Source organism: Grammomys surdaster, unplaced genomic scaffold, assembly GCF_004785775.1.
Source record: "Grammomys surdaster isolate TR1022 unplaced genomic scaffold, NIH_TR_1.0 194, whole genome shotgun sequence".
NCBI classification, from domain to species: Eukaryota; Metazoa; Chordata; class Mammalia; order Rodentia; family Muridae; genus Grammomys; species Grammomys surdaster.
This window is the reverse complement of record NW_021604639.1, coordinates 4,778,093-4,799,305: the sequence shown is the minus strand read 5'-3', so window position 1 is coordinate 4,799,305 and position 21,213 is coordinate 4,778,093. Positions and strand designations below refer to the sequence as shown.

Sequence of the window (21,213 nt, the reverse complement as noted above, 5' to 3'; positions counted from 1 at the left end):
GAGGAGAGGAGAGGAGAGGAGAGGAGAGGAGAGGAGAGAGATTGCTTTTGGTTTTCAAAGACAATCAAGGTATGATTTTAATTTAACTGGTCTTCATACTGTTTCCGGAAACAGTCTCCTGCTGGGAAAAATTCCCAACACCTCTCTTGGTACATCTTCCAGACATAAGATTCCTGTAAAGCAGAGAAAACCAATTTGTTAACCCAGTCTCCAAAATCTATTTAATAACACAGGACAGAGTAGAAAATACTCAACTCCACTGATATATCATTAAAACTAGAAAAGTCCCATTGCATTCAGATAGCCCCACTTAAACTACCTTCAGTAATAAGCGATCTCCAAATAAACAGAATGTCTTAAGCTTGGCCAACATATGATAAAAACATACTTTTATGTCTCTAAGGTTTTTGGTTATTATCATTTTTAATTTTATCCAAGTTCAAATTATTATCCATTTGTAGTGAGTAACCCAGAAGGAGAATTTTAAATTTTCATAAAAACAGTAGATATTGAATGTTTTTTCCCAATTATAATATTCATTTTAAAGTATAGGCCACATAATAACCACAATTTTTACAGAAGAAGAACGGATGGAATTCACAAGTAAACCTAGTATTTTCAGTTAAAAGCTTAGTTTTAAATGTGAAGTTAGAATTTTGCTGTTTCAAAGGAGACAGTCTGTTTGATACTCATCTCACACATGATAGCATAATTAATATCTAAAAGCATTGTTTTTGTTTTCAGATCAAATATGTATGTCTGTGTAGTTGTGTGCTGGTGAGCATGGGGCTCATGGGGGCCAGAAAAGGGTATTGGATCCCTGGAGCTGGTGTCACAGGTGGCTGTGAGCTTCCACGTGGGTGCTGGGAACTGAGCCTCAGTCAAGCAGAAAGCACTCTAGACCACTAAGTCACCTTTCTAGCCCCTGAAAAATAAAATTCTTCCTCTTAGTGTTGAATATCTCCATGTTGCTGTATTATCTATTGTCTCTCTTCCTACAGTTTCATCCTGATGACGGTGTGTAATGCAGCCTTCACCCACCTGTCCTGTGTGTTCTGTTTCATCTTTGTTTATGAGGTACATCAGAAAAAACCTACAGAGACAGAGAAACTGGTCAGGAGTGGACTACATGAAAATACTAGCATAAACAGGAAAGAGGCTGACATATATTTGGATTGCAATGAACTATGAAAATGGAGAAAAACACCACAAATTCAATTTCTGAAAATTAATTACAATATACCAGAAAGAAATAAGCATGTTCTCTGAGTTGGCCTGTCTAATTTCACAGACAATTTTATATTGGAGTTACAAAAAAAAACAAAAAACAAAAAACAAAACCACAGGAGTTTAATTATGTAGCTGTGGCTGGCTTGGAACTCACTATGTAAAGTTCCATCCACCCCTGCCTCCCCAGTCCTGGGATTAAAGGCACACTGTCTGGCCCTTGGAGATTAAAGGCATGTACAACCCTGCCTGGCCCTTGGAGGTACATTGTTTTTAGTCAGGCTCAAATTAACACTGACTAATTTTAATTGAAGACCAGCTTTCTAAGTTCTATTTTTGTCAGGTTAATTGAGTATAGTTCAACTACTTTCCTCTCAATCATGTTACTTGGCATAATAACATTGTCCATCTGATGTTAAAATTGGTTCCAAAACTAAGAATGGTATTTTGATAAACTGTAGTTTTGGTTAGTCCCAAGAAAAGGCCATATTTTTATTTTGTATGTATGTATCATACATACATATACCTATATGTATTTAGATACATATACATACACACATATATACATACATATATACATATATGTAGAACCCAGTAAACAAACAAGCAAAAACCTTTATCATAACTATTATCATAAACAACAAAACATTTTTAACCGAATTTTCTGTAGTACCCAGAGGGGTAGGGGATGAGAAAACAGGGATGCGGGATAAGGAAGGATCTACATTATCTCAGGCTTGCATCCAGAGGGTTCCTGCTTGAAATAGGAACATGGCCAGGCCTCACTCGAGGCTCTATACCACCCCATCCCTATTCCATTAACATGAGAATAGTCAGCTTAATTATGTAAGTCTGCCTACTCCAAGGGTGAGAGGACCAGCCTTTTTCTTCTGGAATCCAATCACTGTCCTACTTCTAGAGTTCATAGGAAAGAGAGAAAATTGGCTCCAGAGGAGGGGGACAGCTTGTAAGGGGCACTCACAGGTAGTTGGCCAGGTTGTGTTCCTGTAGAGTATGTGTTTCAAAGCCGTGCGGTACTGTATCAAAGTAATCATTGCCTATCCCACAGATGAAGCACTTGGTCTAGAAGACAAGGGGAGATAACAGGATGTCAGAGGAAGCACAAGATAGCAGAGAGAGAAAACACATCCACTGGGTTGTATAGCTGTCACCTCTGAATATAGCCAGTTGCTTCTAGAGGAAGAAGAAATACTCAGATGGCTCAGGAAGCTGTGAGAGGTAGAGGTTCAATAGGCCCCTCCCTTAGGTTAGGTGAGCAGGAGGAGACTCTCAGGTGTGGCTGTCTGTAAGGTGGGATGGGAGCTCTAGGGATGTAGCTGTCCTGAGTCACTACCCAATCTTGGTGGGTCTTCAGTAATGCAACTGTTCTTATGCTCTTATGAACAACCCCTCAGCCATGTTGAGATATAGATATATCCCTCACCCATGCTACTGTAAGTATCCTCCATATCTACAATCCTATAAGTAACCCTTCCTCCATGTCCTTGTAAGTAATCCCAATGCATTCACTTGTCCAAGCTAGACTTGAGTGGAAACACTTTTATGACGTGACATAGTTCCCTACCTGGGATAAACAGGCATCTGTTTATATCACTCTAGAAAATGCTACACAGACCATTGTTGGAAGAAGCTCAAGTTATGACTTCCTTAATGTATCCCAAACATTACCTACTGAGGACTGTGATATGACCCCTGAATACAAATCTAACTGCTATCATAACTGAATCTTGGGATTTTCCTAAGCAATATGGGTACAGGCAGGAAGATGGGACAGTGATGGCTAATCAGAAATGTCTTTGCATTTTTTTCTGCAGCCTATGTGCACTGATCTAGACTTCCAGACTGATCTGTTCCTGATAAACAGCTAAACAGGATTATCTGTATCCTCAACTGATAGTCTAAACTTGCCAGCTATCCAAACAAAGTCCACTACCCAAACAAAAGAGGTACATATCCTAAATCAATCATTAGGGAGTTTCATCAGTGGTTTGAAAAGTCCTTCCATGATCAGATGCTGGTCCAGGTATGAAGTCAACCAATGATTGTGTCTAGGACTAGGCTAATTTCCATTGCCCTCCTCTGGATTTATCTTTATGCACAGTGCCAAGTGGTCTCTGCACAGACCTGAAGGCCTGAGTTGTAGCTAATGTGAACAGAGCCTTCCTTTGTATGGGGATTTTAGAATTACAGGACTATATTCAGTTTCTAGTGAATTCAGTAACCAGTGGGGAACCTGGGTATATCTCACAGCACCCCCAGCCAAGCCACAAATGCCTCACCTCCATGTCTTCCTTGACTTGCTCTTGTTGGTCTCTGAGTTCCCCAAAAGCATCAATGATCAAACCTAGTATTGAAAAGAAAGACTATGTGATCCCCATCAACGATGAACAATCATTCAACTCATAACTTCTCTGATGGATAGTTCTCTGGAAAGTGAGAATGCACAACCATATTAAAAGATGCTCTGAACATGGGAGAAGTCTGAGGTCATACTGGCTGCTTCCTACTAGGAAAGTGACACTCTCTGGGAGTCGAACATAAAGTGACTGGGCCAAATGCTTACTGAAAAAGCATTTTAAAATGAAGTGACAGGCTAGGAAAAAAAAACAATGCTAACTAACTTGGCACATACCTAAGCTATATTATTACCTACTGCAGGCCAAGAGGAGTAGCTGAGATTAGTGGTTGTAAAATACAAAAAGCCCCACAAAAAATAAAACATTATTATGTGGAGAAATATGTACCAACCTCATAAATTCTCTATATTTTATCAAATGTGATGAATGTTTGATAAGTGGAAATGTTGGGGGTTTTACCTCCTTTCTGTTCTGTGACTTTCTAGTTCTTCCAAATGTTTTGACTTTTTTTTCTTCTTAAAATATTATTTCTTTTACTTATGTGTATGTCTATGAGTATTTTCATCCACATATATGCCAGTACCCACAGGAAACAGAAAAGGGTGTTGGATCTGTAGTTACAGAGAGTTGTGAGTTGCCCTACATGGTACTGAGAACTTAATCTTTTGGAAGAACAGTAAGTGCTCTTAATTGCTAAGTTATCTCTCCAGCCCAGACTTTGCCTACTTATAAAGCAATATTGTCTCCTTCCATAAAGACATTGCGGATGGATTGTGGATGGGTTATGAATCCTTTATACTTATCTGTGTACTTTACCAGTATCACAGATAAGTCACACCTGTGGAATATAAAGGATAATGTCATGTTTACAGTCACTTAACTCGAGCTGAGATAAATATGCTGAATAGAAAACAAAAAACAAAAACAGGAGTGACTTTCTGAGAGAAAAAGATCTCACTGTAAATTAGTCAGAGGAAGAGGGAAAAATTGTGATTGCTTCTGCTCTATGGCTGTAGGGGAAGATTCTGAATCCAATCTGCTCAGACTGGCTATGGATTCCAACCCCGGCCGGCCTGGGCAGCTGCACACTTTGGCCAAGTTACAGAGACTTGCCATGGTTTAATTAGTTCTCAAGGAAATTGTAAGTGTTGACATAGTCCTCTTGATGTCAGCAAAGGATAATGTGAGTTATTAGACATAACTGACACATGATAGATAAGTCACCAATGAAATGTTGTACAGCAACAATATGGTTGTACATGCTGAACTAATCAGGTACCAACTACTGTAGAAGGGACTTGAATTGATGCCCTTGTTTGAAAGCTATCCACAATTGTAGAGCTTAGAGATTTGAATAACCTAGGCTATTGCCTCAGGCTGAATGATTCACAGCTCCTTTAAGCTTGCAAAGTTGGTTAAGACTGCAGGACTAGGAGTCAAACCCTATAGAATACATATATATATATGTGTGTGTGTGTGTGTGTGTGTGTAGAGAACAAACAGGCTGAGAAGATGCCTCAGTCTCTTAAGTGCATGCCATGCAGATATGGGGACCCAAGTTTGAGTCCTAGAATTTAAAAAGGTAGAGATGATAGAGTGAGCCTGTAATCCCAGCACTTGGTGGAATATTCCCACAAAAGGTGGATACAGATCCCTGTAGCTCAGTGACTAACCAGTATAATGGAAGAGCTCCGGGTAACAGTGAAAGACCCCCCACCGCACCCTCCAAAAAACAAAGTAGATGACTCCTGAAATTGACCCAATTTCTGTCCTCCACATGCACGTACACACACACACACACACACACACACACATGTGCATGGCTAATTACCTTAGCTTGGGCTACCTTTAGACCCCTGAATAGCCCATTCCTTGACTGCTTTGGGGTAGAAGCTAACATTCCATGAGTAATAGATTTTAAAACCTTTTAGAACCCATTAACTAAGCAGATCCCTAGCTCTCATCAACCCCAAAGCTACGAATGTCGTCCGATAGCATCTGCGGCCTATAGGAAAGCTTTTCCCGTCTTCTTATACCTGTTTCTCTGATATCCTCAGCAACATCTTTTTTTTTAACTTGCCTTGATTTATGACTCTGTTTTTGTTCTGTAAAACTATAAAGCTTTATAAAACTGCTTCCTGATAGAACAGAAGATTGAGGGTAACATAAATCTGTGTTCCCAGGACATGATTACTCTAATTTGGTTCAAGAGTAAACTCTCATTCTCTTTATGGTAAAAGCTGTTAGGCTGGTTTGTTTGCATCAACACATACTTCTCTATTTTTCCTCTAGAGATTTCGAAAGGAAGAAATACTAGAAGAAAAGCTTCCACTTGGCCTTCAAAGAAAACATGTCATACTGTTAGCCCACCTTGCCTTTTGGCTTCAGCAGCAGATGACTCAAGATCAAGATACCCAAGAGCCACAGCTGGGTGTGGCTTACCTTGTATAATAGCCAAAAGGATGACAATCACGAAGAAGAAGAATGTGATGTCAAAGATGATGCGGTAGATCTCATACTCATCTCCCGCTGGGTCTTCAATTTCATCACCGATGCCCCCTCCAGCACGGACGCCCACATACATGTGGAACATGTAACACTGGAAGACAGGATCAGAGACACTTCTGAGGCTTGCCACTCTCCTTGACACTCCACTAACAGGAGTCTTTCTCTCTAAATTCTCTGTCTGAACAAAAAGGATATCTGTGCTCTGTGTTATCTGTCTTAATCCTTCTTTGTGTGATGTGACTGAGGCTCTTGCACTGTCTCCTAAGCAAACCTCCACACTGTTCACTCTGCTTAGACCTTCTGTGCTACTTGGGTGAGACAGAGAAGTGCTTCATTAGAATCTTGGCCCTGAAGCACATGAGGCAATGTAGCATTATGATCACGTTATCGTAATATGAGCTATATAAAAATATATTGTCTGGTTATCTCCACAATGGCACAGACATGGAACAAGAAATTAAAAGCCCAGTGGAGTAAAAGGTGGATTCTTAGAAACTGAGCTAGATGAAGGTGGATTTGCTGACTTCTTCACTTAGAGCTAATACAGTGGGATGCAGAAATCTTTTCTACTTAGTGTCTAGGCTAATGAAGAAAGATGGTGTGGAGAGATAAAGAGGAATGAGAAGCTCATTCATTAAAACAGAAAGGTTGCCCACAACTACTATAGCTGTGAGACAGGATGCACCGAAAGGTTTCTGCTATAATGCCTTTGAAACAGGGCTTGGCTTCAGCAGCATTTGAGGACTCCAATTCCTTCTAATCAGGGCCATCCTGTACATTTTAGATTTTTAGGAGACTTCCTCTTTTTTTTAATTCTATAATAATGTATATTCACGTCACTCATAATTTACTTAAATATATTTTCATTTAAAGACAATTCAAACTTTATATACAATTAGAGATTTAAAATGAAATATACTTATCAATTAAGTGAAGAATATGCAGAATAAATGAAGATCTAAAATATAATGTTTTGGCAACTTGAGACTTGTGTAAACTGGAACAGGAAGTGTATATATATTATTCCCCCTTGAATTTTCTTTTCTTTTATTCTTCCCTCGTGTATTACATCCCCACTGGTTTGCTTTCCCCTCATTCCCCTTCCTCCAGCCTCTATGCTACCACCTCCCTCCTCTAAGTCTCCCTCACAGCTCCCCTCAGAAAAGAGCAGGCCTATCAGGGACGTTAACCAAACCCAGCATAGCAAGTTACAATAAGAATTCTTTACATCTACTGACTAGCTGCTAATAGTACCTTTATCTATATTATTATTATTAGTAGTAGTAGTAATAATAATAATAATAATAATGATAAAATGGCTCTGGATGCCAAATGTTTCCTGGGGAACAGAGTCACACACTCACAGCATCTAGATTTTTATCTTCATGCAGTATTAACCCCAACTTCCCACTTCATACCTGTACTCTGGGCCCCACTCATCTTTATGTTCTGATTTCTACGTTCATACCCTGGCACCTCCCCAGTCCCACCCCTCTATAAACCTCCCCAGCCATAAGTCTTTGCTGTACATCCTCTGTGTCAGGTGGTACCTGTTCCCATCAAAATGACATCCTTCAAGGACAGAAGTCTGAAGGACTTCCAAAGTGGGACCTTCTTAGCCTGTTCTACACACCCTAGTTTATTTAACACGTGTCCCTCATCCATTCCAGACTGTTTAATTGCTCCCTTCACAGTGAAGGGGAAAAGCCTGGCTACAGCTCTGCACTTGGTTCACATGCCCACAGTCCCAGCCCTATGGGATCCTATCAGGTTGATAATCAGTCTAAACCACGACACTCATAAAGGTACTTTCTCAGCCTGACATACAATAAGCCAAAGCCATGGTGACATCTGCCCTGAACCCCCAACACAATAAGAATCAATCTAGACCCACTAGCACTATTCTGGATCCTAGAAAAGGCTCTGTGTCAGTGAGGCCAAGAAAGTCCTCTAGAAAGAGTTGGTTCAAGGCTGTAGCACCCAGGCTAGTTTAGACCTATCTGCACACACTGTCTTCTGAAGGTTCCAGTGTTCAGATTGTTAGTGCCATCTACCGAGTCTGTGTCTAGATGAGAAATTTTGGAGATAGTTGCTTGGAAAAAAAAAATATCTCCCTTTGGGACACTACATTGATTCCTTAAAACTTGGTGGCTAAAATTGTCCACAGTACCTTTTTAAAGAAAGGATAATTTATTTTTACTGTATATTCCTGTTTTCTGTCTAAATTCTTTATATTACACACATTGTTTATTTTTCCCAAGGAGAAAGTGGCATCCCAGGTGTCCTGGCTGGTAAATGTTACTGTGACAGGGTATCTTTGGGAGGTCAGAGGGGCTTTCCTAGCCTTAGCCTTCCAAACAGAGCTCATAATGGCCACACTGGTGAGGTGTGTGCATACCCACTGGTGTCTGGGATTCAGCAAGTCAAATGACTTTTTCTGAAAATCAGAACCCTCTTTCTCCACATTTCTTATCACAAACTGAGCCTAGTTAGGGCTGAAGTAGAAGAAGCAGCTTTGGGGACAGAAAACTACACTTCTTTCAGGGAGCCTGAAAAAAAGATGAGAGGGGAAAAAAAACAGCGAAAGATCAGGAGACAGGGGTGGGGGTGGAGGGAGGAGGTATGAGGAGGCTCAGAGGAAGCGTGGCAGAGGGAGAGGTGGTACCAGAGAACCAGGAAGCAGGAGCCAGAGACCTTGATGGAAAGGTCAGGTTAGATGCCTGAGAACTACTAATTAACTGAGGTAATCACCAACAAGTGTGTGAGCAGCTAACTTCCCTAAGCTGCCTCTTATCCTCATTATCTGAAAGGGGTGAGGGCTGAGGGTCCTCTGGTCCTACAGAGCTTCCTGGGACTTGCTTATGCACCCAGGTTCCTCATCTACCACCATTTTGCCCCCAGCTATGGACTTTTTTTTTTGCTTGCACTCTCTCCTCCTACATTCTTGAAGATGTAGTTCAAACCCTATGAGGACACAGCTGGTTTAATTAGATCTGAGAAGAAAGACATCCCTGGGTGATGAAGAGTTAGTAAAGCTTTGGCTGCAGTGCCACCTGCTGGAAGTGACAGAACCCGAAGGTTGAAGTTTCTGCTGATTACGTACTGCTCTCCACCCACAGAGATAAACTTGAGCAGCAAAGATTCAGTTTTCTCTTCCTGAAAGGAGACACCAGATACCCTTTCTCACAGAACATCCAAGCTCATCCCAGCCAAAGACAAGATACAAACCTCATGGCAATATGCAGAGAAGAATGCCAACGCCACGTATAGCCACCAGTGGTCTTGCTCACGGCTCTCAGAAGTCCCTCAAACTGATGATTTCCGGACTCTAGTTAAGTCAAGAGCCTACTTACTTATCCTAAAAATGAGGCTGTGATGTTAAGTATGCTTGTCGACTTGATTTAGTAAAGAAGCACCTAAGAGTTTAGTAAGTGTCCACAAGGATGCTTCCAGAGACAAGTAAGTCGTGAGAGGAATGGATGAATCTGTAGATGGATCTAAACAGTACTGAGATGTAGAGGGAGGAAGAGGTGGGGCCTTGATGGAAGAATCGGGTCCTGGTAACAGGTCTTCCAAGCAATCTCGCCCTTCAGAATCTACTGCTCTCTGCTTCCTGGCCACCGAGATGCAAACTGATCTGCTCTGCCATGCATTCACTGTCACCATCACCACTGTCTAACCTCTGAAAGCAAGAGCCATGACACATAATTCATGCCTTAAAGTTGTTCTCAAGCACTTTGGCAATGGCAAGGCAAAAGTAAAATGGAGGTGAATTTCTCTGCCTTCTGTATTCACATCCCATACTGCTAGGCAAACCCAGCCAGGCAAAGCTGTGGTATTCCTAAGAAAAATTAAGGAAAACACTAGGAATGCATATGGATATTGAGTGAAAACTGAGTCATCTCAGGGGCTGAGACTACAGTTGAACAGTCACCCGGGGCCACATGATATGAGCAACTAACATAACAAACAGACTTTGATACATCTCTTTAAAGTTGTATAAATTCCAATTCCCAGTAAGAAGAATGGGCTAATTTCTCCATCAATCCACTGACTAGAGTTACTGCAAGCTTAAATATCTTTTAACAATTAAATTTGGTTTTCTGCTATTCTGGCCTAAATGTCTTTCTTCATAGTAATAGTTAGACGTCTTTGTAGACCTGTGAGCGGAATGAATTAAAGTTACTATGCATTGGCTAGCCACATAATTGACCCTTTGTCTATTGTATTATTTTTTTTATAATGTTTTAAAATTACTCACATTACTTTTTATTTTTTTATTGTGTGGGGAAGGTGGGGTGCTATGGCACGGATTGGAGGCCAGACGATACCTGTCAGGCATCTCTCCTCCTACCACACAGGCCCGGGTGACTGAACTCAGGTTGGCTATAGGATTGAAGGCAGACACCTTCCCAACTGAGTGTATTGCAGGCCCTAGCTTATGTCTTTTTAAGGGTATTTATGATGAGAACAATCAGGAAAACATCCCTTCTTTACCATATTGAATACATTTTGGTCAGCTTATCATTTGTCTTTAAGACTTGATTTATCTGTGCTATTTTCAAAAATAATAATTTTCGACATTCACAAGTCTCTATGCTTTATATAATATTCAGAAAGTCCTGTTTGCCATTAAAATGTATTATTTTAAGGACTCAAACCTGTCTTAATTGTTACTGACTTGAAGAGAAAGATTGGCATTTTTACCATTTTCCTCTCAAATGCTTATACATGGGCAATAAGATTTATTGTTTTTTTTAATTTTATGATTGTAAACAGCAACATTGTTATAGTTTAATTTCTTTGAGTATTTATGTGTACTTCAAGGTACTCTAATCTATTCCCAAGGAGGTGCAATAATACCTAATTTATTATTCACCAAATTATCAGTACTCTCTGTTCATGTCACTCTTCCGGGACATTTCTTTTTCTAGAGAAATTTCAGACTCATCAGCCCCCTTGACACTCACACTCAACCCAGCCCATGTAGGTATTTTAACATGTGAAGGGCTCACAGAAGACTTTGCTCTCCCTAGAAAGCTTAATTTCCCCCTCCCAAACCTAAGTGCTCAAAGAGAGTAACGTTTGTGATTTGCACAGGAAGTGCTCCCCCATAGACTCATATGTCTGAACACCTAACCTCCAGTTGGTGGCACAGTTGTGGAGGTTATGGAACCTTCAGGAGGCAGAGCCTTGCTGGAAGAAATACGTCACCTGGGAGGGGTTGTGAAGTCATATTGTCTAGTTCTGCTTGCTGCTCTGTTTCTTGAGTATGGGTGAAATGTGACCAGTCAGCCTCCTGCTCCTGCCTTCATGACTTCTCTGCCTCCTGCATGATCTCCCTGTCATGATGGACTCTCTCCCTCCAGAACTGTAAGCCTGAATACACCCTTTCTGCCCTACATTGCTTTTGACAGGATATTTTATTCCAGAAACATCCATCCATCATCAGAGAGGCAGGCAAGTTGTACAATAGTGACATATATTACATGAAAGCTGGAACATCTGTTAACTGTCCAAGACCAAAAGAGGACCTCTAAGACAAGATGTTCAGTATAAAAGCAAAAGTATCAGTTCTGTTAAGATACAACTTTGGATCTGAGCAACATCAGGTAAAGTCTGTGAGGTGAGCAAAGAGCAAAGACCTTGGAACATTCAACCTGCTGCCCTAGAATGTGTGACTCACACACTAACATTTGCCCCAATTCTAACTATGTCTCTCAGCAAGTCTACTGATTACTAAGCCGAACAAACATGGCTGGGAAATCTATAGAAACGGGCCTTTATGCTCTACTAAAATGACAATGGTTGTGTTCCGAAGAGCCACTCAGTCTTCTGTTGTGCCAGGAATCTCCTTTCCTGAGCTGGGGGTGAGGCAATACACAGAGATATGACAGGTGTAGGGTAGTTTCCTGCCAGTTCAGAAGCTTACCGTCAGCATGTCATCACACTTCATGTCTGGCGTGTCACCATCCTCACTTTTATTGTAGAATTTTCGGAAGAAATTGAATGCCACGACAGTGTACAGGTATACAACAACAGCCAACAAGCCAACAGTTAACACGAGCTGAAAGCAAGGTGACATTAGCATGTACCGGTGATACAAGGGTGTATGGTAGGTGTAACTGACAGCTGGGTGGGGGGAGTACTCTACTGACATACCTGGACTTACTGATTATAAGCCAATACCCTCCATACACTCATTATTCTTCACCTTCTTAGCTCACAAGTTTATTTTCTTTAATTTATCAGTTTGTCAAAGCATTTTATGCTAAGTCTGACCACTTAACTGACTAACAAGCGCACAACACAAACCAAGTAAAGATAAATTCTGGTTTAGTTCTACACTAGAATCAAATTGATATGCAATAGAAAGCAGCTTTAATGTTCAGAAAATACTATATACTCTCCTGAGTTATAAGTCAAGTTTTTATTTATGCAGATGCGTGTGTGCCTGCTTATATATATGTGACCCCAGGTTGTGTAGGGCCTGAAGTAGCCAGAAAAGAGTGTGGGATCCCAAGGAACTGGAGTCAGTCAGTTGTGCGCTACCCAACATGGGTGCCAGGAACTGAACCAGGATCCTCTGCAAGAGCAGTAGGTGTTCCTACCCACTGTGCCACTTCTGTAATTATTAACTGTGCTAGGAGCTCTGTCATACACCGCTGACTGGCAATGGGTAGAGCACACAGGGATTCAGTCTCGGTGTCTTTGAGTTGCCATGAGCACCACAGCTTTATTTTCAGACCTTTGGTTGACATGTGTAGTAAGAGCTTCTTGCTGGACTTTAGAAAACAAGGGATGGTGCTAATGATAGTAAAAGCAGCTGTGATCCCAGGTTGCAGAGGCATTGACTACTAAATGCACTGGACTAGAAGGGCTGGCTGTTGCTCCAGATAACTAGCTTAGAATTGTTACCACCAACGGGACACATGACGCAGCTGATGAGTGAGTAAATGCATACTTTTGCATGGTCACAGTAGCAAAGGTCCAACATGAGCACCTGAGCTCCATCAGAATGTCAGTGGGATATCTGGACCCAGACCAGCTGTCCCCTATGTCAGCATGCCTTTGTCAAGTATAAAGTATCATTTAGACATAGTTCAATTTAAAAGACCATGAGGATGTCTTATTAAATGTGACAGCAACATCTTCTTGTCAACACAAGTAATGCACCTGGATTCTGCAACAGTTTTTGCCAGTGTAGTATCAGGTGGAGCAAGCATTGTCTCATAAGCAAAACAAGAACGACTAACTCAATGTACTGCTCAGCGTAGGTGGACCTCAGCTGTCTGGATTTGATCTCAACCTCACAAAATCTGAAAATGTATTGTTATTAGTTGTTCTTTACCAGAAAAATGATTTGATATTGGCAAATATTCACTTATTCAAGATCATACAGCTAAACCATCAAGGCAATCCCTAAACCTGGACTATATAGGGTCCTTGGAATTATTGATCATAGTTTATAAGAGAAGACATAGACTATCCAGCCATGACAATCTTTAAAGCCTCATAGTCTCACTTAAGGGTTGCATTTATTTTTTTTTCAGACTTATATCTCACTATTTTTGGTTCTCTAAGGGAAATTAGACCTTTTACCTGTTTGCCATTATGGGTAACTGAGGACAGGATAGTTCTCAAGGTCTTGAAGCCCATCGCGATGTCAAGGAGGTGAGCAGCAAAAAAAAAGTTGTTATAGTGTCCAAGGACAGACATGGTCATATACCAGGCTAGGTAGAGGAAGGACTGTTAGGAGCAAACAGGGGGAAGGCATGTCAGAGAGCAGAGTACACAAGAACCAGCAAGAGCCACAGCCATCTCACTCCATACAAACCCTCACACTCATCTCCTCTGTCTAGACTGTAATTCTTCAGTCCTAATCAGCTGGATTCTCTCTTTGCACATTTTACCTTTATTTAGTTTGTTATGTAAGTCTCAGTGTAATTTTTTTTCTTTACACCAACTCTCCTAATTCATCCTTTCCCAAATAATGGAAATGATCATCTTATATCCTGACAGCAGGGTGTCACTCAGCTCCAGCGTGGTGCTTGCTATTTTGCACCGGATAATTCTTGGTTATGGAGGCTGACCTGTGATCTCAGGATCCAAAAGATCCTGATGATCCATGATGAGGGAAAATGCCACTGAATGTCACTCAGGGACAAGACTGTCTCTGTTTGGGAATCCATGTCTACAGTCAACCCAAGAATCCACCAATGTTGACTCCTTCCTTTTCTCTTCTTCTATGGTTTTCATTTATCTACACATTGGGGTTGCTAAGACCTATTAGTTATCTATTAGAATCTATTGCAGGATTTTTCCTGAGCAGTTTTATTAAGGTAGCATTGCACATTGCATGAACTAAGATAAATCCCAAGAGCAACTGAAATACCCCTTAATGTCACTGATACTGGCTGTGACCTTAACTACATACTCGGTGCTGTTTGGGGAAGCCTTCTGAATTATAATTAAATAAATTACTTTTTAATTATCTGTATATACACACACACATATATACATATGTGTGTATGTTTGTGTGTGTATATGAGAGTGTGTGTGTGTGTCTATGTATACGTATGGACATGCAATGCAATGACCATAGAGGCCAAAAGAAGAAATCAGGTTCTCTGGAACTGGAGTTAGAGACAGCTGTGAGTGCTGGGAACTAAACCTGGATCTTCTACAGGTACTCTAAACTGCTGCTGAGCCGTCTCTCCAGTGTCCTGAATTATAATTAATGTAAATTATTTGTTTTCTTTACTCTGTAAGTGTCTATATTTGATAGAGGCAGTGAAGATGCAGGGTAGAAGCCCAATGATTGCTTTAGCTCTTTGGGGCAGAGTTTCTCCTGCAGATGCTGTGTCTGTATCACCGTCACTCATAGGAGAGGATTAGTATGGACTCTAATTAGTTGTTCTGACTCTAATCTTAGAGGAAAAAAATCGAGGATGCTGGGGTCATGCAAGATTTCATGAGCAACAGGGGACTGAAGCTAGGAAGAGAAAAATATTTGAAAAAGACACAGGATTTAGCAGGAAGGGTTTAGAAGCGACACATTTGCCATAGGACAGTAAGAAGGAGTCACGTCACTGGCTAGCAAGAGATGTAAAGCCTGAGGGGAAAGTGCACACACATGGGGAACACAGAGGAAGGAGTTGTAAATGACTGATAGGCTAGTCATGGGTGTGTTGTTGAATGATGTGGGAAGACCCTGTTAATCTTGAGTGACAGAGGGAGAATGGGCAATACCTAGTGTAGGTATTTTGAGCATTTTTATTACTAAAAGTTACTCTTTTTGCATGATAAGAAATGCCCCTGGGAATCCCATCTTTTATCTGATTACCCTTGTTGCTTTCAGAGACCAAACTACTGAAGCCCTGACAACATGTGAGAAGTGATTGGCCAAACCAAAGTCATAAAGATGCAGGGGACTGTCAGCCTAACAGATCTCTGAAAGCTGTGTAAAGGGACTTCTCCAGGCTGCCTTCAGGATTAACTCACATCCAGCTTCCCTATATGACAATAAACTTCACAGAAATGAAAATATGAAGGACAGACTCAATTGGACAAAAGAGGATTATGCAAAAACTGTGGCATGGAGAAAGCCCCCAGTGTGCCCCAATTGGGGAGGGTTTGCTGACTGAGTGGGAGATGGCCAACCGAAGCAGGAGTTGGGTGGTTCCTGATCACTGAAAAGTTTCCCACCATTCGATGAGAAGGTACTTGCAAGGTGGTATTATACTAACAGTCTATGTTTTGAAGCTACCAGGAGTACCTTGGATGAGTGGGTAGAAGGGTGGGGATGGAGGGAAGAGAGTTGGCTTGCTGTCACAGAATTAAAGACTATGAAAATGAAACATTCACTATAAGAGCCAATGTGAAAATTAAACAGTGAGGTACAGAGGCAACTTTTGGTAATGGTTGAGTATATTCAATCACACTGAAGTATATACCCAGGCCATATGTTTATTGTCTAAAGGCTTTTGATGACAATAAATCAAGAAAAAGAACATAATGGTTTAATGCACTCAATTTGGGAGAAAAAGTGAGCACAACTATTTGTAAGATGTATTAGTTTTTAAAACATATATAAAGTCATATATTTTATTATGGTATTCCCAGAAATATCTTGTTTCTGTTGTTTCTCCAACTAACCCTTCTACCTCTCCATTACCAGCTTTCTTCTCCTCCCACTCATCTTCTTCCTAGTAAAACTACTTTTTACATTTTTATTTAGGTGTGTTTTGAATATCTACAAACCTCTGAAGTCTATGGTCCCACTCAAATATAAATGGAAATCCATGTATGCTTGCAAGCTCTTCTTATATTAATGTATAAGATAGGGTGGTAAAGTGTCTGTCTCTCTCAGACACTATGATTAATAACTACACTGTTATCGGCGTAACTTCCTGAAGTAACCCCCCCCATCTGCAAAAGCTCCACAGACTCAAGCAATGGGTGTGAAGGAGGCTTACGTTGTCTGTGAACACGACTCCAAGTTTCCACATCTGGTACTTCACGTCAATAGAGTTCAATCTGGAATGACAGGAGGGAGTGTGGATATTCACATTAACAGATGTATAGTTGTGGGGCCTGTGGGCCCGCACCTGTCACACCCAAGGCTAGACACCTGCTCAGGAGGACAGTGCCCAGGGGATCAGTACTCTGAAGACCACCTGTTTCCAGGTAAAAGAGAAGAGACAGACCTCAGTGCTCTGTGGTGATCTCTAGAAGGCTCATGGGAAAGAAAATAAAATGGCACCATCTCTTCTTTAGTAATTTAAAACTATCATCATTTCTTTATGTGTTTATGAATTTATGATATGTGTGTATGGTGTGTGTGTATGTATGTATATGGTGTGTGTATGAGGTGTGTGTTTGTGTGTGTATGGTGTGTATATGTGGTGTGTGTGTATGATATATATGTGTATGGTGTGTGTGTGGTCTATGAACGTATGGGATGTGTTTGTGGTATGTATGTATGTGTGTATGAGGTGTGTGTATGTGTGTGTATGGTGTGTATGTGTGGTGTGTGTGTATGGTATATATGTGTATGGTGTGCATGTGTGTGTGGTCTATGTACATATGGTATGTGTTTGTGGTATGTATGTGTGTATGTGGTGGGTATGTGTGTAGTGTGTATGTATGAGGTATGAGTGTAGTGTATGTGTGTGTGTGTATGGTCTGTTTGCATATGGTATAAGTTTGTGGTGTGTATATGGTATGTGTGTATGTATGTGTGTGTGTGGTTTGTGTGTGTATGGTATGTGTTTAGGGTGTGTGTATAGTATGTATGTATGTATGCATGTACATGTGTATGTGTGTGTGTGGTACGTGTATATATGTGTAGTATATGTATATGTGTGATGTATATGTGTAGTGTATATGTATGGGATATGTGTGGTGTGTGTGTTTTGTGTAGTGTGTATATATGGGATGTATGTGTAGTGTGTGTATATGGGTGGGGTATATGTGTATTTGTGTATATGGTGTGTGTGTGTGTGTCCAGGCACACACATGTAATGGTGCATGTGTGGAAGTCAGAGGACAGTCTTCCTAAGCTCTCTCCTTCCACTTTGGGTTCTAGGGACTATCTCTGGTGTTCAGATTTGCATGCTCTCACCCACTGAGCAAACTTAACATCTCACTTTGTTATTTTAAACAGCCTTCTCTTTTTTGCTGCATTATAACCTAAATTTACCTTAATTCAATATATTAATTAACATGTGTTTTTAAAGTTAACTCAGTATATTTTTACTGAACATTTAAGATACAATTTTTTAAAAAAGATACAATTTAAGAAAGATTTGTTTCTATGTGCATGGACATTTTGCCTGCATATGTGTCTGTGCACCACAGACTGCAGTGCTCGGAGAGTGAAGAGAGAAGAGGCTTCAGATTCCCTGGAACTGAAGTTGGAGGCAGTTGTGATCACCATGAGTGCCGGGAACAGATCTCTCCTCCACCAGAACCACACGTGCTCCTAACCACCGAACTGTTTTGCCAACCCTTTAAAAAACATTTCTGCCCTGTGTTGTGTATATGTGAAGAGAGGGAGGGAGATTGGCGGGGGAGAGAAATAGAGTGGGGGGAAGAGAAAGGGGAGGAGGAGGAGGAAGGGGAAGGGAGAGAGGGAGATGGGGGAGGGGAAGAGATGGACAAAGAACAAGAGAATAAGAATGTGTAATCATATGTTTAAGTGTGTGTGTGTGTGTGTGTGTGTGTGTGATGTTTTCATATGTGTATAATACACCTGTGTGCTCACATGTGCACAGGGGTGTACTCTTCATGCCTGTTGGAATAGAGGCCAGAGGCTGAGTAATAAAGGTGATCTTCCTCTATTCCTCCCCATCGTACTCTGAGACAGGGTATTTCAGTGACCCTCACCATTTTGGCTAGATAAGCAGGCCAGCAAGCCCTTAGAATCCACATGCCTCCACCTCCCAACACTGGGATTACAGATGTGTTCATCCATGCCTGGCTCTAGGTGGGTGCCTGAGATCTGAACTCTGGTCCTCATGCTTGTACCCAGAGTGCTTTTACTAGGGAGTCATCTCCCTGGTAAGCTTTAGCTTTGAACACTCATGAGCTTTGAAATTTTGGAAATGCACATGTTATAAGAGCCTTCATTGTTTTCCCCAGCACTTGGCACTAATTTAGGGTTAGACATAACTTTGTCAACTATAGACATAACACCCCAGCTCCAGGTAGCTTGCAGTGGAGATGAATAGAGGCAACGTAGTGTCATGGGGGCAGTTCTCAAAGGGTCCTCTCTAGATGGAAGATTTCAGTCTAATTATTTATTTTAAATTATTGCCTTTAAATAGGCCAATCTGAAATCTGAGCAGTTTGCTACATAAAGCAGATGAGGTAAGAGTCTGTTCTTGTTCCTCTTTTAGTTCTGTTTTTGTTTTTCCTGGAAGGATGACGCTTCCCTTCCCCTACTGCAGGATCTCCTGGCCTCTTGTCTTTTTCTTTTACTTAGGCAGAATGTTGCCCCTCTGCCCACACTCCTCTTAAACACTTAGGCTCGGCTAACTTTTGCTTCTGCTTACCCGTGCTGAGGCCGAGCACTGACAGGCCAGCCTGTACTGTTTTCCTTCTGCAGACAAAACTTTGCCTTCGTGCTGTAATTAATTTCATTAACACAAGACCCTTCCATAAGCAGCCCATCAATATTTGCGGTAGGCTTTGACATTAATTTTCCCTAATTAAGCAAGGAGTCAGAAAAGAGAAGGGACTTGACCATCTGTATGAGAGGCACGTGACTTTCCATAGAAAATGATCTAAAGCAAAATGAAGGTTTCAAAATTCAGGAAGTCTGAATTTTACATTGTAGATTCTTGTTTGAAGCTTTTCTTTTACAGTTATTTCCCATCAACCAAACACTTGAGTGGCAGCCTCATTGCCACTGTCCTTTTTGAAGTTCTCAGTTCTTATCTATAAACAGGTAGTATATATATACTGGGTGGAGTGGATCCCACCCCTAAGGGTGGCCTGGCTGACTAGGGCAGCTAATCAAGGTTCAGGCTCCCCTAGAAACAGGCCTTGAGTCAAGAAAACCCTATAAATTAGAGAGGGGGGGGATGGGTGGACAGTGAGTGGATGAGAGGTTGCTTGAAGATTCTGAGATATAAGCTTGTCTGCCCTACTGCGCCCCCCAAACCCCGCAAATGTAGAAGCACGCAACCTTTCTTACCACAGAGAGGAGGTGAACCACTTAGTTCAATGTGCACTTACCAAGATGTGTGGATGAATAAATGCTGTAAATATTGATGAACTGTGTACAAATGGGTCTTATGATGATAAAACGTTTATTGGTGAATGAATAACCACTATGATTTTGAACCTGGGTGGACACATCAAGGTGGCATGCACACAGAATCCTACTAAGCTTGGAAGTCCCCACCTTCTAAATGTTTTAGTCAAGACACAGGACATGAAAATCTTTTTTTCCGGTCTTATATATTCCTTACTGGGTCTTCATTAAGATTTCATTATCCATATTTAACAGTGATAATAACGTAAACTTTTCCGGCCCTTTGCTAGCTAGCAGTCAGTCTTGAAAATATTTATTATATAAAACAATGAAATATTTTTGCCAATTAAAAATGTGTTATACTTATGTGTGAATAGGTATATATGTATAAGTGTATGTACCATAGTATGTATGTGTACGCCAGGAAACAACTTGTGTAGGAGATTATCTCCTCTCACTAGCCCATCTCCAAATTTAAACAAATATATAGATCAGCCATGCTGGGCTGGGGATATAGGTCAGTGGGGCAGCACTTGCCTCACACGTTAAACCTGAGGCCCTGGGTTTGATACCTGTTGCTGCAGTGAAGCAAAAACAGAAACCAAGAAAAGCTGATTTCCCAAGAGAAAGTGACTACAGAGCTTCTCTAAAACAAGGAAGTTCCCGGGCAGTTAAATGTCACTTAGGTGGAGCAAGTGTGCTGGTCTCGCTTGCAGAAATCTAGCAGGTCACGTTTGCTAAGCAGGTAGGAGCGCATGTGTACACTGGCCCTCCATATCGTGGGCATAGGTGTCTGAGAGAGGACTGGGAGAAACTGCCTCAAGGGTCCTTGATCCAACTCATTCATCTTAGTTAACAGCATTATTTGTTAGTATGTATGTGTCTGTGTGTGTCTGTGTGTGAATAACCACTATGGTTTTGAACCTGGATGGACACATCACAGTGGCATGCACACAGAATCCTGCTAAGCTTTTTATCTTCTCACAAAGATAGGAACTTTGTGTACTTACTGATAAAAGGATTAAAAAAATTCTGTTTCCAAAGCATGGAACATAACTCCTCTTCAAAAAAGGATTCCTGCAAAAACATGGTTCTCTATTGTGCCTTTGTTTGTGTTTGACTTTAAGGAAGACCTGGGATTAGAAATAGTGATCTAAATTAGGAATAGTGGATTTTCTTGCTGCTCTTCTCTCACTTCATGTAAATAACAAGGAAGGACTCTTTGAATGTTGATAGGAGCCACACCTGGTGGCTCAGACCTGAAATCACAGCACTCCAGAAGCTAGAGCAGGCAGATGGTGAGAAGAAGGCCTGGAAGGCTATCAGTCAGTTCTAGGC

At 41.1% G+C, this 21,213-nt stretch overlaps 1 protein-coding gene across 1 annotated transcript in view; it reads right to left on the bottom strand.

Annotated features, from left to right (window-relative positions):
* Window positions 1–15: 15 nt before the first annotated feature.
* Ryr2 (ryanodine receptor 2) overlaps window positions 16–21,213 on the bottom strand; it is a 424,465-nt gene continuing 403,267 nt past the window's right edge. Inside the window, exons 99-106 of the mRNA XM_028769855.1 lie at window positions 16,592–16,652; window positions 13,716–13,862; window positions 12,046–12,180; window positions 6,048–6,204; window positions 3,528–3,592; window positions 2,210–2,310; window positions 1,042–1,093; window positions 16–173 (exon numbers count right to left, since the gene is read on the bottom strand). Coding sequence (XP_028625688.1) covers window positions 78–173; window positions 1,042–1,093; window positions 2,210–2,310; window positions 3,528–3,592; window positions 6,048–6,204; window positions 12,046–12,180; window positions 13,716–13,862; window positions 16,592–16,652 — 814 coding nt within the window. The 3' untranslated portion in view covers window positions 16–77. The remainder of the gene's footprint in view (window positions 174–1,041; window positions 1,094–2,209; window positions 2,311–3,527; window positions 3,593–6,047; window positions 6,205–12,045; window positions 12,181–13,715; window positions 13,863–16,591; window positions 16,653–21,213) is intronic.